The sequence below is a fragment of the Hyperolius riggenbachi genome, chromosome 5, assembly GCF_040937935.1.
Source record: "Hyperolius riggenbachi isolate aHypRig1 chromosome 5, aHypRig1.pri, whole genome shotgun sequence".
NCBI lineage: Eukaryota > Metazoa > Chordata > Amphibia > Anura > Hyperoliidae > Hyperolius > Hyperolius riggenbachi.
The window spans coordinates 22,877,088-22,893,211 of record NC_090650.1 but is presented as its reverse complement, the minus strand read 5'-3'; the positions used below and the strand labels follow the sequence as shown (position 1 = coordinate 22,893,211).

The 16,124-nt window shown below is 46.3% G+C and overlaps 1 protein-coding gene across 1 annotated transcript in view; it reads left to right on the top strand.

The window, feature by feature from the left end:
- The window catches only part of ALS2CL (ALS2 C-terminal like), a 101,365-nt gene that overhangs the window by 76,909 nt on the left and 8,332 nt on the right, over nucleotides 1–16,124 (top strand). Inside the window, exons 17-23 of the mRNA XM_068235178.1 lie at nucleotides 1,965–2,095; nucleotides 5,921–6,094; nucleotides 8,697–8,793; nucleotides 9,027–9,184; nucleotides 9,725–9,796; nucleotides 9,929–10,105; nucleotides 12,757–12,799. Coding sequence (XP_068091279.1) covers nucleotides 1,965–2,095; nucleotides 5,921–6,094; nucleotides 8,697–8,793; nucleotides 9,027–9,184; nucleotides 9,725–9,796; nucleotides 9,929–10,105; nucleotides 12,757–12,799 — 852 coding nt within the window. The remainder of the gene's footprint in view (nucleotides 1–1,964; nucleotides 2,096–5,920; nucleotides 6,095–8,696; nucleotides 8,794–9,026; nucleotides 9,185–9,724; nucleotides 9,797–9,928; nucleotides 10,106–12,756; nucleotides 12,800–16,124) is intronic.

The window sequence follows — 16,124 nt, the reverse complement described above, 5'->3', positions numbered from 1 at the left end:
AAATAAGCTATACAGTGTATGTTGTGCGTTTTAAAACGTTAGCAAACCACAGATAGCTTCGTTTTGCAATGTGGCCCATAGGTTACGTTTAAAACATAACTAAAAGCATGCAAATCTCATGGGAATTTGCAAAATGTTTGCTTCGATTTTTACAAAGAGTGAATTGAAACTAATGATCGCGTATGCAAAAAACAAGTGCACAAATAGCTTCCCACATGATTTTTCTGTATGCAATTTCCTGCAAAAATAGCACCACGGTTGTCAGTTTTTTGTCTGGATGCAAGTTTCGCATATAGTGGAAACAGGCCCATAGACTTCCTTTATGTGCGATTTCACTTGCCTTTCTCGTACCTCCTGGAAACACACGCAATTCAAACACATGTGCTCCCAGCCTTATTGATGTGGGTTTTGTGTAGTATTTTGCAGGGCTGTGGAGTCGGTACAAAAATCTTCCGACTCAAACTCTGACTCCGACTCCTCAGTTTATGAAACCACGACTCCTACTCCGGGTACCCAAAATGGCCCCGACTCTGACTCCTCAACTCCGACTCCTTAGTCTAATACTTAACATGGCTGTGGATTTTGTACAAAAATCATCCGACTCCCGACTGCGACTCCTCAGTTTATGAAATCAACTACTCCGGGTGCCCAAATTTCCCCGACTCCGACTCCTAAACTCCAACTCCACAGCCCTGGTATTTTGAGTGTGTTTTTTTTTTTTTTGGTCTGCTTTCCTTGGTGAAGGGTGTATCTGTCTTGCTGCCTTCTATTGCCAATTGATTTCTCTTTTTATTCATGTATACCATATCGGAATTACAATCACGCAAAATTTTGCATACATTTTCACAATTACGCCTACCCGTAATTACGATTTGTAAATTCAACTGATTTTGTAGAATCATCCATAATTTTGCGTACATTTTTGTGTAATTTCTTGCTGATTTTAGCAGTAAATATCAAAGCCCCCATGCTATTGATACCGAAATTTCTATGTGTGTAATTTTTTTCAAAAAGACCTTTTAGTTTTTGAGAAAATCCATTTTAGAAATGCAAAGAAAAATGTTTTTTTAAACTCAGAAAAAATGACAGTTTAAAAACCATTTTTTCTTTGCATTTTTAAAATGGATTTTCTCAGAAACTACAAGGTCTTTTTGAATTATTATTTTTTTAGACTTGTTCCCACTATTCTCCTTAACATACATAGCAATTGGTGATTACAGCCTTTATGGGGGCTTTGCTATTAACCGCCAAAGTCGGCACGAAATTACACAAAATTACAGATGGATTATGTTTACATGCAAAATTAAATACGAATTTTCCCGAAATTACATTTTACAATTTCCCATCATAATTGTGAATTACGATGTTAAATTATGATTATGCGAAATTTGTACTCATCACTATATGTTGTAGCTGCCAGGATTTTTACTAGACCAGCATTGGAAGGGTTAAACACAGAGGTTTAAAGTTCTGTGGAGAGATATGCAGAAGTTCAGATAGATACATTCTATTTAGTGAAATGTAACTATTGAGAAATGTTTGGCTGTCCTCCAGCTCCTTCTCAGTCAGAGAGATGAGTCACATTCAACACTTAGATACATTTATGTAAACAAAATGTATCTCTTTCAGCTTCGGATGCGTCTGCAGAAATCTAAAGGAACTTTAAAGCCCTGTGTAACCCTTCCAATGCTGTTCTAGTAAAAAAAAAATGCTGGTTGCATATAATATACTGTAAATAATGTTTTAGAGCAAAGTTGAAATGCAGGGTTATATTCCGCTTTAAATTAACTGTTTTATGAACTGTAACTAGGGCTTATTTTTGGAGTAGGTCTCATATTTCGCGTATCCTCAAAAATCCCGAAAAATTATGCTAGGGCTTATTTTCAGAGTAGGTCTTATTTTGAGATAAACGGGGTATAAATAAATGAAAACATACATATCTCACTTCTTTCTGACTATTACAGGGGAAACTGACTTTTTCAAATGGATTTACTCTAACCGGCTCCTTCACCAAAACGGCAAACTACGGCCTGCAGACACAGGGGGTCCTCAGCACCACCGGGAACTACTATGACGAGAAACTGAAGAGGAAGTGGTAAGCGCGCGCTCCACTCCTGACTATGACAGAGAGATGACTGTAAACAGTTGTTTGTTTGTTTATTTCAAGTAGAGAAAGTCAGTGAGATGCAAATAAATCTGAGTTGATGTACATCTTAGGCAACTGCTGCATTTGTGTGGTTCATAAAGTTTGCATCAACTTGGAAATATTAGCATCTTATTGGACCTCATCTCTAGTAGTAATGAAAAGCTGCCATCTAGTGGTAAGATTCAATATGGATTTTAGGCAACGCTTTTATGTAAATATGGATTTTGTGTGACACTTTTCTGCTAAAGGCAGACGTATAAGGAGGCTCAGAAACAAACAAAATACAAATTCAGGGTTTCATGGCCTAGTAATCTTATGCATAAAACATAACTTTTAATAGTAATGCCAATAAATAGTCATACAAGTGATATAACATAAAAAAGTCCTTAATACACTCCAGCCTCAGGGCCCAGTGCAGTGGCGTAGCTAAGGAGCTGTGGGCCCCGATGCAAGTTTTACATTGGAGCCCCCTAAGCACTCTCTACATAGCAATTGATACGGCGCACCAAAACCTGCCAATGGCAACTACAGTGTCAGAGGTGCAAGAAGGGGATGGGGAACAGCTTGTTAATGATTACCACTGTTCAAAGTATCTATAGAAGTGATTATTATGAGCACAGAACCAATAGAGAGCTAATACTGCAGTTGAGGGAGGGCCCTTTGGGGCCCCTCTGGCCCAAGGGCCCCAATGTGGTCGCAACCTCTGCAACCCCTATGGCTACGCCCCTGGCCCACTGTAGGAGGGGCGCACAACTCACTCAGCTATCATTCCCCTATTGTGTATGAAGCAGAGAGAAAAAAGAAAAGGAGATACATGGCAGTGACTGCAAGCCAGATAACTAGAGATTAAGCTGTTAGGGGCCCTGGGGCAGGGCCACCTTCAGGGCATTACAGGGGGCACTGCTGTATGGGGCCCAAGGGAATCTTGGGCCCGGCGAACAGTGCCACACATGAGCCCCATCAGCAGTCTGTGTCTGTCAGCATCTGTCCTTCTGGCTGCCCCTTACTGTGGTGAGAGGTGCCGGAAGGCTCAGCCAGGAGTTAGTTTAGTCAATTTGTGAATAAAGTAAACCTGAGATGAATGGGAGAAAATAATTTTTACTTACCTGGGGCTCCTTCCAGCTCCCTGCAGTCTGTCAGCTCCCTCCCTGCACAATCCAGCTGGGTAGCGGAGTAACACTGCGCATGCACAGTTCTGGGCCGCATGCCTCCTCCATTGTGTTCCCATAGCTGGTATCGTTCTGCGCAAGTGCAGTTACAGTCTTAATGAACTGAGCATACGCAGCGCGCTACCAGCCATGGGACGGCATGAAAAGAGGACACACGGGTGTTAGAGTTTTAAGGCCTTCAAAGATTGTGATTTGCCATGTGGGGGCAGAGGGGAGTGAGGGGGGCCCAGTGGGTGTTTGCCCAGTATGGGGCCCAAAAATTTCTGATGGCGGCCCTGCCCTGGGGCACCTCTTAGTCTAATAGCAATCAGTGTGTGACAGCTGGGGTAGGAGGGAAGGAGGGGTGCGCTGCACTTTGGTGTCTCAGCCTTGGGTGCTGGAGGACCTTGTACCCAGCTCTGCACGTTGGTCATAATGTCAATAGCATATTGCCATTATGTCAATGACCAACGTCAAGTTAAGGACTTTTTTATGCTCTATCACTTGCCAGTTGGCTAGAAACAAGGTGGCTTATCTTGTCAGTTTTTTGTCAGACACCTGAATCTGACCTGCATGCTTCTTCAGGGTCTATGGCTAAAAGTGATTAAAGTGGACCTGAAGACCTCAGAACTTCCTCTCTGCTCTAAAAGATAAGCAACAGCATAATAACCTTTAAAGAAAAAACATTTCTTTGGTACAGCTGATACAAATCCTGAAATAAATCTGCAGTGTTTCTACTTCCTGCTTTCACGGAAGCAGACAAAGGGTTAAAGAAAATGTCAGCCAAAATAACCCCCCCCCTCCCCTAATCTATTTACCCGGGGCTTCCTCCAGCCCCTTGCAGCTGACATGTCCCATGCCACAGCTTCGCTCTCAGCCGTTGGCTCCCGGTCCCCTCCGCTGCTCCACCTGCACAGTACACTCTACACTGCCTGTGAGTGATTGACAGCGGCGCTTGCGCAGGCACAGTAGTGGACGACCTCGCGAGGTTTGCCTCTGCACCGGCGGGGACCCCGGGCTGGGGGCTGAGTGCAAAGATGCGGTGTGGAACATGTCGGCTGCAAGGGGCTGGAGGAAGCCCTGGGTAAGTAGAATGGGGGGGGGGGAGGGGGGAGGTAGGTTATTTTGGCTAACATTTCCTTTAACATCCTGTGTTTACAAATTGGCTGCTCGGCCGAGGCAGCCAGCTGACACAGCTGAGAGATCAAATTACAGTGGTGATTACTTAGTCACAGATGGGGGGAATTAGACAGGCTTAAATACATACATACTCTGTTTTCCTTCTGTTCTGTGCAAGAGTTCAGGTCCACTTTAAAAGGAGATAAATATGGCAGCATCCATATACCTCTCACTTCAGGTGCCCTTTGAAGTACCTGTTTCTCCGGTCACACAAATACGGTGAATATATGCCAATCATAGGGGCTTTTATTTTTGCTAAAATAACGGCACGTCTCAGATTGCCATATTTTACAAAAATGATTCGGTGACCCCTTTTCAGTGAAAACTTTTACAGGGACCATTGTTTGACCTGCAGAAGCATGGGCCCAGCTCATCACTGTGGAGTAATGCTTTGTGATGTACACATACCTTACCCCACAGTGCTCCGGGCCGTGGAAGATGGCCGCACACGTTTTACCACTGATACAGAAGGTGCAGCCCCATGGGCAATGGGAAATTTGGGCTAGGCATCTGTGAAGGGAGGACTCTGTGTTTAAAATAAATTATTCGTTTTTGAAAATCATCATTTTGAAATGTATTGTTTTGATCATTATAAGGTTAGGAAGGGGAGTTCTAAGAGGGGTTTAGGGTTGGGCATCAGAAAGGGGTTTTTAGGGTTAGGCATCAGGAAGGGGTTTTTAGGGTTAGGCATCAGGAAGGGGGGTTTTAGGTTTAGGTGTCAGGAAGGAGGGTTTTAGGGTTAAGCGTCAGGAAGGGAGGTTTAGGGGTAGGTGTCACCAATCCCTAAACCCCACTTCCTGACGCATATCCCTAAAACCCTCCTTCCTGACACCTAAACCTAAGGGCTGGTTTCCACTTGGGCCACACGCGTCTGCAAGATGTGCAGTGGCACTTCCGGGTCTGCGGGTATGCAGACGAATCCAATCAGCCGCGCTATGCACGGCTATGGGATTCGCAGCCTCCCGCACCATTTCAGATGGAAATGCTGTCCGGATTGCTATTTTCCCTATGGCAGAGTTTCCCCACGCAATTTGCCTGCAGGGAAACTCTGCGGTTTCTGCGCACACCCAGAAGTGCCGCCATGCGTCTTTCAGCGCCTGCGGCTCAAGTGGAAACAAGCCTTTAGGGTTAGTCGTCAGGAAGGAGGGTTTAGGGTTAAGGCATCAGAAAGGGAGGTTCTGTGTGAGAGTTGGGTTAGGTTAAGTTGTAGTAAAATATCAGTAACCTTTAATGTTTTACTACCTTCATCTTATCGTTTTCATTTGTGCCAAATTCACAACTGTATTTATCATTTACTCTTACAGTATATCGGCTTCATCCTGCATCCATTTTTTCCTCGTGCCCCCATTTCATGCACACGTTTGGTTGAAACCTTCTTATTCTTCCTTCGATATACTAGTAGAACCTTTGCAGAAGTTTATACATTTCCCTCTCTCTGGTTCCGCAGTCAGTTCGGAGTCGGGTCTTTTCCTGTAGAGGAACGCTGGCAAGGGATATTCGAACAGTTCCAGAGATACCTGGAGTCCGGATGCAATCGAGAAACGGAGGAATCCTTCCTGGGGTTTCACACCAAGTCCAGCAAGAAGATGCAGAAGCCTCAGGAGTATCTGTTTTGCCAGAAGTAAGTTGGAAGGGTTCACCTCATATTTACAGGATAGTATAGATGTTTGTTTTATTCAATTAAAGCACAAGTGAAGTGAGCCAGACCAGCACCCGTCATGGCCGAGTACAGAGCAGCGCCCGTCATGGCCGAGTACAGAGCAGCGCCCGTCATGGCCGAGTACAGACCAGCGCCCGTCATGGCCGAGTACAGACCAGCGCCCGTCATGGCCGAGTACAGAGCAGCGCCCATCATGGCCGAGTACAAAGCAGCGCCCGTCATGGCCGAGTACAGAGCAGCGCCCGTCATGGCCGAGTACAGAGCAGCGCCCGTCATGGCCGACTACAGACCAGCGCCCGTCATGGCCGAGTACAGACCAGCGCCCGTCATGGCCGAGTACAGACCAGCGCCCGTCATGGCCGAGGACAGAGCAGCGCCCGTCATGGCCGAGTACAGACCAGCGCCCATCATAGCTGAGTACAGACCCATCATAGCTGTATAGAGTACATGGCCCATCATAGCTGAGTACAGACCAGTATGTGTACATAATAAAGTTACATGCCGAGGCTGACAATTTTTTTTTAAAGTCAAAATTTATTGAATTTTGCATTTTAATGTACAACACAGGTCGGAACAGTCCGCCTGAACAATCACAAACACATATAATCACAACTAAACTAAACAGCTGCAGCGGAACAAAGATACCCCCCCTTTCAGGATGTTAACTAGGATTAATTAACTGAGAATTATTGATACCCTGGATATTATTATTTACTTAACTAAGGTCTAGATCTGTTGCGTCCAGCCAGCGGAACCACATTTTTTCCAATTTTTTGTTGGCCCCCACGCCTTTCGTAAACCTCCTTAAGAATGCGAACCTCTTTGTGTGTATATGAGACCCATTCCGAGACTTTAGGTGGGCTGGACTGGTTCCAACGTAAGGTGATTTGCTTTTTGGCATAAAATAGGAGGTTGCGAAATAGAATTTGCTTGGGGGATGCCAGGATTTGGGTGTTGAGGCTGACAAATTTAAATTAATTTGTTTTAAACAATGCAGATTGCCTGGTTGTCCTGGTGATCTTTTGCCTCCAATATATTTTTCCATAGACATTAGACTATAACTATGGTAGGATTAGATTGTGAGCTCCTCTTGAGGACAGTCAGTAACATGACTATTCACTCTGTACAGTGCTGCAGAAGAGGTCAGTGCTATATAAATACATAATAATAATATGGAAGGACATAAGTCCGTGGTAGGGATTAGACTGTGAGCTCCTCTGAGGACAGTCAGTGACATGACAATGCACTCTGTAAAGTGCTGCAGATGTAAGTGCTATAAAAAAAATATAGAAATATTAAATAATAACAATTACTTCTCTGCCTGATCTGGCTGAAAAAGGGGCATTTTTACCAGTTTCCTGTAAACAGACATACAGTAGATGCCCATACCTCTGCAGTAGGGTACATTTTGTACTTTGCATCTGTGGATTTGGCACAGATTCCCGATACTTTCATACTTTGGCTATGCAATTCTGTTTTTGTCAGTCTTGTTTACACACCCATCAATAGCCGAACCTTTACCAATTATTAACTGTCCTCCAGAAGAGCTAATACATACCTCCCAACATTTGGAGCCAGGAAAAAGGGACATTAAGACATGACACACTTTTAGGCACACCCCAATTTTACATGCAATGCGCACCCTTATAAAGCTCACCCCTATAAAGTTCCCTGATATCTAGTGGTTCCCCACCCCACAAAGATTTCTTGATGTCTTGTGGTTTCCCCCTCCCATCCCAATCTATCTCTCCTCATGTCTAATGGTGTAACCCCCTCCCACCCCAATAAAGCTTTCTTGATGTCTGTTACTGGCATCTGGCACTAGAGGGAGCCGTGAGAGGTGACAGGAGGTCGACATCACTGAACTCTGGCAGAGCAGGTGAGAAACACATGGCTTGCCCTTGTGCACACTCTGCATTATATACTAGGGAGGACGGGGGAGGGGTGGGGCATGCTTGAGGGGCTGCACAGGACCATACTTTCCAACCCGGGACAGTCCCAGAAAAATCTGCATGACTGGGAGGAATGCTAACAATCTAATCCCCATCATAGTCAAAGTCTGATGTCTCTATCAAAGTCTAATGCTGGGGATACACGGTACGTTTCTGTACCGTGTATCGACCAGCTGATCTGGCCAGCTGATAATATTCAGCTGGCCCGATCATGCCGCTCGACCCCCGCCCGCTCGATCCCCGCCGGCGAACAATGGCAGGTAATCAAGCGGTTATAAGGAAGCAGAGACGAGCGGCAATCGATCCGCGCGGACGAGCGAGGATGCGCCGGCATCGAGCCGCTGGCTCGATCCGGCGCAATAAATGAGCCGTGTATGCATGGACTCTGCTCTGTGAATTTCAGCGCCTTGCTCCCTCTCTCCTTGTGCTGGCTCAGTGTGCGTGACCCTGGCTCCGTCCTACCGGTTTCGTCATCCAATGACTCATCAGCCCCGATGAGTCATTGGATGACGAAACCGGTAGGTCAAGTGCAGCCACACTCGGAATGTTTCTCTGTAAGTTACTTTTTATGACCAGGAGATAACTGACACATTTTTTTGATTATATTTTAGGGCAGTTAATGAAGATGATTCTGCACTTTTGGAGGATATGTTGAAGAAGATGCATTTGCAGCAAGATCTCCAGACTTTCCAAACTTACCTAGAAAAGGTAACAACATAACTGAAGCAAGGACGACATAGTCACCTAATTATTCTGGGTGTGGCTTAGATTTGTAATCTGCTTATTAACCACCCCTCCGAGCTTCAGCAAAAAAGACGCTAGTTTAAAATTTTGCCAGTATCTCAAAACAGAGCTAAAATCAGTAATGCAAGGGCATCACAGGTGGAACATTAATCCTTTATAGAACAACGCACGATTAGCTTCCCATTGTTTGTTTCCAGGCCTTCAACATGTCCCACCATCCCCTAAAGAAGCTTCTGAAGACCCTGCATGTGGTGTTTCAAGCTACGTACTCCGGGCTGGGGGCCAATCTCCACCTTCTGGGAATGGCGCAAGAGGAGATCAGACACTACTTCAGAAAAGTGTGGGAGTTTTTTCGGTAAGGGCATGGTTGGTTGATTACCCAGGATGGGTCTCGTCCTTGTCCTTGTGAATATGCTCTTGCCTGCAAGACAGCTGTTGTTTTTAAAGTGACCATGAAATCCCTAAAAAAAAAGTTACTCTTACCTGGGTCTTCTGCCAGCCCCATGCAGCCGTCCTGTGCCCGCACAGTCCTGGAAGGATCCTCCGGTCTCTCGCCACAGCTCACCTTCTCTTTTGTCAACTTATAAGTTGACGTCCACTATGCCTTCGCGGTCCTGGCACAAATCTCTACTGCGCCTGCAGAGGACGCTCCAAGCGACGGGAGTGTAAATGAGTTTGCGCACGGCCAGGGCTGCGCAGGCACAGCGGACGGCGATCAGCGAAAGAGAAAGGCGTGGTGGGGGACCGGAGGATTGTTGCAGGACGGCGCGGGCACAGGATGGCTGCAGGGGGCTGGCAGAAGCCCCAGGTAAGTGAAACTCTTTTTTTTTTTTTTAGAGAGATCTTCAGGTTTGCTTTAATGTATGTTTCTCATATATGACTTTCCTGTCTTCAGAGCATTAATGGCCATGAGAGCGGAGAAGGCGGGGCAGGCTGACCCTGCGGGGCTGGAGAAGGAAGACTGTAGGTGAGTGAGGATATATACTGTTATATGTATATATATATATGTTTTTGGGGGTGGGAGGGGCATCTGCTGAGAGACACGACTCCCTCTGGAGGTGACACAAGGTCCTGATCTTTGTATAATTTATACTTGCAGTGATGAGCTGAATGCGTACACCGTGGTCCTCCCCGCCATCCTGCCCAGCTTCCACCCCGACCTCTTCATGCTGTACATGCTTTACCACGAGCAGGAGGACGCCCTCTACTGGCAGGGTATAGTGCGCCTGGGTCACCTGACAGATACCAAGCTGCTGGAGTTCCTTGATGTTCAAAGGTAACCCTTAATGCCTTCCTCTGTGTTTGTGCCATCAGGCTAAAGCTATCAGGAAGTAGGGATGGCCAATGAGACATGAATATTTCTGAAATTAAGCAAATGTTTTGCTGGGCATTTTATGAAGTTTGGAAATGAACCTATCAAAACGCAACAGCATACGCCTTGGAAAGGTGCCTCTGACCTTGTCAGCACTGATACAGCACAGTCCCCAGTATCCGGCACCGGTGGGGATCAGCTGATGCCGGATACATGTACTTGACGGTTGTTTGAGCAACTGGCCTAAGAAGCACAAACCTCCCCAAATACTCACCGAGCCTCTAGCGACATCTTGCAGCTTCCTCTTTCATCTAGCGGCTTTCCGGCGTCCCCCGTGCATGGAAGGTGGATTGTCACTGGGTGTCACCGCATCATGTCACGGGACACCCTGAGAGCCGTGCATGGAAGCTGCTAAGAGCTACAGGAAGGCTACAAGATGGCACTGGAGGCTTGGTAAGTATTTAAAAGGCTGCAGACACCCTAAAAACAAAGTCCCCGTTATCCCTCAGGCATGTCGGTTAGTTGAGAGTTCCGGTTTTCTGGATTACGGGTACGTACCTGGCCGCCTCCTCCAATGATGTCCTCCTATGACCTCCCCCTAACCACCCTACGCACCTCTCACTCCCATGCATGACTACAGGACTTCACTAGAGCCGCCCTTATCCTGTGCACCTCTCTCCCACTACCCATCAGACAAGCCCTCAAAACTCACCTCTTCAAGGAAGTCTACCCCAACTCGCCCCTGTCCTATTTCTTTCTGCAGAGAACCTCTCAATGCAGCCCCCCTCCTTCCGTGTTCCCACCCCTTCCCTTTAGATAGGAAGGCTCGGTCCACACTACATGCGGTTGCAGAACGCAATCCGCAGTCCGGGCTCCGGTTTTCTAAACCGGTGTCCATAAACAGATGGAAAACGGATCCTTGTTGCACTTTTTGCAGTACATTTCCAGTCTGTTTACATTTTAAAAAACAGATCCGTGCCCATAGCCGTGAGGGGGGGAGGGTGCTGCCATGCTGGAGGGGGTAGCAGGCAGGAAGGGGGCCAGTGGGCACAGTGGCGGGGAGGCTCCCTCACCTGAGTGCCCCTTTCTGCGCTCCCTCTCCAACTAGTTTCTTTTAAAATCAATCCAGCAGCAAGCGGCGAGCAGGGAACTCACTCACTTCCTTGTTTCCCCGCTCGCCGCGTCACTTCCTGCAATGCCTCCCACTGAAGTACAGAGGGTGGCATTGCAGGAAGTGACGCGGCAAGCGGTGGAACGCAAGGAAGTGAGTAAGTTCCCCGCTCGCTGCTGGATTGATGTTAAAAGAAACTAGCTGGAGGGAGAGTGGGGAAGGGGGACCCAGGTGAGGGAGGCCGCCGCTGTGCCCACTGCTCCCCTTGCTTCCTGCTACCCCCTCCATCATGGCAGCCCCCTCCCCACCCACAGACAGGGCTGGGACACTGGAAACTGATCCATTTCTGTGTCCAAAGCTGTCTGTGTACAGGGGGATCTGTTTTTACATTGGTTTTCACTACCCATCCGTGTATCTGGGGTCTGTGAAAACCCTGCAAACCCGGACCCTCCTTTTCATTTTTCCCCCAGATCGCCCACGGATCCGTTTTTGAAGTGCGTTAAGACGGCTGCTATTTTTAACATTTGTATCCGTGGCTCCGGTTTTGGTTTAAAAACTGATCCACGGAAACTTTTTTAAAACAAATGTGTACAGAGCCTTAGCCTTCAGCAGGGCCAAAGCATCTCACTGATCAGCCATAACACACTACAGCTTCTGCATCAGCTAGCTCTTCCAGTGCATTGCATCGCAGGAAATATAACACGTTCCATTAACATTAATGACCATTGCGAGGAGGTGTGTTAGGTCAGGTGGTCAAGTGATGCAATGCAATGCAGTAAGTGTAAAGGGGGGGGGGCTAAAATAGACCAATCAAATTCCACCAAGGTGGAATCCAATTGGTCTCTTTTCAAACCGCATACATTTGCATACAGAATTCTTTGCATCCCACTAAACCATCCCTAAAATACAAGTATAGCCACATTTATTCCAGAAGAGATGACTTCTCTCCAAACTGAAGATATATTTTATAGAATCCTACACAAGTCATGTTATATGTAGGATGACTCTATAGTAGAGTTATGATGTACATTATTTAAAGTAAATCTGAAGCGAATATAAATGAGATATTGAATTATATGTTTAGTACAGCTAAGAAACAGAACATTAGTAGCAAAGAACTAAAGTCTCAAGCAGTTGTCCAGTACAGAAAGAGTTAAAACACTTGAGCTGTTATCTATGCAAAAGAGCTTCTCTGGGCTATTCCACCAACGTGGTTGGACTCCTGTTTTCTGAAGCACTCAAACAGCCAAGAAAGAGTGAGAGACAGCTTGAGATAAGTTTTTATTGCAGGGAAGTTCAAAGGGTCATTAACTCTGCTCTGTTTTACAGCTTAAAGGACAGAGTGTGGATTCTAAACTGCAAATATGAGACTCTTTTCCTTGCTACTAATGTTCCATCAATTATCCGTACTACACATACAATTCATTATATCATACGTTTATTTTTGCTTTAGTGTCACTTTAAATTATGTTTTATTAATTTGTTCCATTTTTATACCTAATAGGCAGTTATGGCCTCTTAAAGACGTGAAGCTGACAACCAACCAGGTAAGGGAAGGATGAGAACTTGCATGCATGTAATGCATTCATTTACATAACAGAGAAGGATGTCTTAAAGTGAACCAGAGATGAAGCACCCTCATGTATTTTACCATATATATCAGTGAGAACATTAGAGAAAACACCTACCTTGCTTTCTGTTTCATTCTTCACTGCTCAGCCTGCTGTTACCAGCTCTGATAAGAATCCCCAACTGAGCATTCAGTCTGGCTTTGCTCAGGAATCATTATAGCTGAGTCTGTCTTCTCTGATGTCTTTTCAAGCCCAAGCCTGCTCCCTTATGGCTTTGCTTTCCTGCTATGTATCCTCATAGCAAGAAAGCAGAGCCAGGAGGGGGTGGGCTTGGGCTTGAAAAGACATCACACAAGACTGAGTCAGCTATAATGATTCCTGAGCAAAGCCAGACTGAATGCTCAGTCAGGGATTTTATCAGGGCTGACAACAGCAGGCTGAGCAGTAAAGAATGAAACAGAGAGCAGGGTAGGCGTTTTCTCTAACGTTCCCACTCATATATATGGTAAAATACATGAGGGTGCTTCATCTCTGGTTCTCTTTAAGTAATCTTGTCTCAAGAAGAAGGCTGTATCTGTGTAACCACCTATCTGCCGAGCAATTAGGCATTGTTCTACTCAGCAGGAGATAACCAGAAGACAATGCACCGGAGATAATGACCAGTCTCTACAGAAAATAATGTAACAGAAAAAACGAACAGAAAATTGTATGGTGAAATCTTCAGCCCAATCTACAGGACAAGATGGGTAGAGTTGTCAAGCACCACAATAATGCCTAGTACACACCATACAATTTTCTGTTAAGGTGCATACACACGCACTACAAAAGCCAACGACGAGTCTGTCAGACCCTCCTGCAGGACGGACTTTAAGCGGATCGTTCAGGAACAGCCTTATCAGTCCGCCGACATTACGTACACACATGCTACTGTCGGCTGAAAGTCCGCCCAGCGGGAGGGTCTGACGGACCCGTCGTTGGCTTCCATAGTGCGTGTGTACGCACCATCTACACGATACAATTCTTTGTGCGATCCGATTACGACTCTAGTTACAATCCGATTAAATCTAACATGTCCGATTGGGATTCGATTTGATTCAATTCGATTTGCAAAACAATGGCTAATCGAATTGAATCGAATCGACTCCCGATCGGACATGTCGGATTTATTCGGATTGTAAATAGAACCGTAATCGAATTGCACAAAGAATCGTATTGTGTAGAAGGTGCGTACACACGCACTATGGAAGCCAACGACTGGTACGTCAGACCCTCCCGCTGGGCGGACTTTCAGCCGACAGTAGCACGTGTGTACGTACTGTCGGCGGACTGATAAGGCTGTTCCTGAACGATCCGCTGAAAGGCCGCCCAGCGGGAGGGTCTGACAGACTCGTCGTTGGCTTCCGTAGCCTGTGTGTATGCACCTTAACAGAAAATTGTATGGTGTGTACTAGGCATTACTGTGGTGCTTGACAACTCTACCCAACTTGTCCACATTACCGTAATGCCTTCCAAATACACCCACCTGGTATACCTTACTGTAATCCCTACAAACTCCACCCTCCTGGTCTACCTTACAGTGCTTGATAGCAACTTTACCTTCCGGCTCCTAGTCTACCTGACTGTGCTCCCTGCCAACAACACCATCCAGGTCCACCTTACTATGCTCCCTGCCAGCACCACCCTCCTGTTCTACTTTATGGTGGTACCTGAGTGATGGAATGCGGAGCCAAGAAATCTTCAAACTGTGAAGATATGTTCTTAAAGAGAACCCGAGGTGGGTTTGAAGAATATTATCTGCATACAGAGGCTGGATCTGCCTATACAGCCCAGCCTCTGTTGCTATCCCAAACCCCCCTAAGGTCCCCCTGCACTCTGCAATCCCTCTATAAATCACAGCCACGCTGCTGACAAACCTCTTGTCAGAGCTGGCTGTGTTTATCTCTGTAGTGTCAGTCTGCTGCTCTCCCCGCCTCCTGCAGAACTCCAGTCCCCGCCTGCATCCCTTCCCTCCCTGCTGATTGGAGGGAAGGGACGGGGCAGGGACCGGAGCTATGCAGGAGGCGGGGGAGCAGCTGAGACTGACACTACAGTTGTAAACACAGCCTCACAGCATGGCTGTGATTTATGAGGGATTGCAGAGTGCAGGGGGACCTTAGTGGGGTTTGGGATAGCGACAGAGGCTGGGCTGTATAGGCAGATTCAGCCTCTGTATGCAGATAACATTCTTTAAACACACCTCGGGTTCTCTTTAATGCAGTTTTTTCAGTTCACACAGGAAAAAAATAGAATAAAGTTGGTTTTCAGGTGGGAGTTTGACCAAGGCATGCTTTCTGTCGGCGCATGGGGCTTACTCTAACAGTAATCAGTATCTCTCAGACTGCACATTGTGTATGGGGAAATAACATACAGCAGGCATAGTATGCACTCTATAGTAGGAATGTGCTGCTGTGTGTTACACTATAATGGAAGCTAACACAAAACATGCTGCATGCTCCTGCTTGGTATATATGATACTATGTTGCCGCATGCAAACATTATTACAGTTCTGTTCCAATAAATATTTATTCTGACCCCGCCTCCCACCCCTCCCCCGCCATGAAAGCTGTTGAAGCCCTCATCAGTAGCTGACGTCAGAGGTCTGATGTGGAGCCAGAGCCTGGTGACTGGCAGAGCGCCAGCGCCAACGCCGTGCCCCCGGATAAAGGTAAGTCAGCAGAGAAGTGGAGGAGGGTGACTGAATGGGGGGACAGGCCACGCCCCTGCTTTGGCTATAGCGGAACTCCATATGTATTTAACAAATCTGCCTCTTCCCCTCACCCATCAGGTGCATCATAGCGGAATGTTTGTTTTACTCGGAGTTCCGAAGCCAGTAGAAATAATGCCTCGTTTCCCAGAATGCTCGGAGAGGAGATTTCTGCAGAGCTAAACAGCCTAGGCTAAGCATCACTGGAGGGCGTGGCTACATACAATATACAGCAATATATAGATATAGGAAGTGTTTCTGATGCTGAAACTGGGATAAATACCGTCAAAGTGGGTATCCTGAATAATTTACTGCATTCTACTATATGTCACTACAGGGCCTCTTTAATAACTCAGGTAGATAGTAGCCATCTTTAATAGGCGTGGTCAATGATATGCTGATAATTCTAAGTTGATGTAAATTTCCTTCTAATTTTGATTTGATTGGTTTCCACTGATTATTAGCGTTCCTTCCCTCCTCCCTTGATGCACATTGCCCTGCACAGGTTGCCTCCACCTTTGACCAGTACCTCCTGAGCAGTCAGCTGTGCTGGCTTTA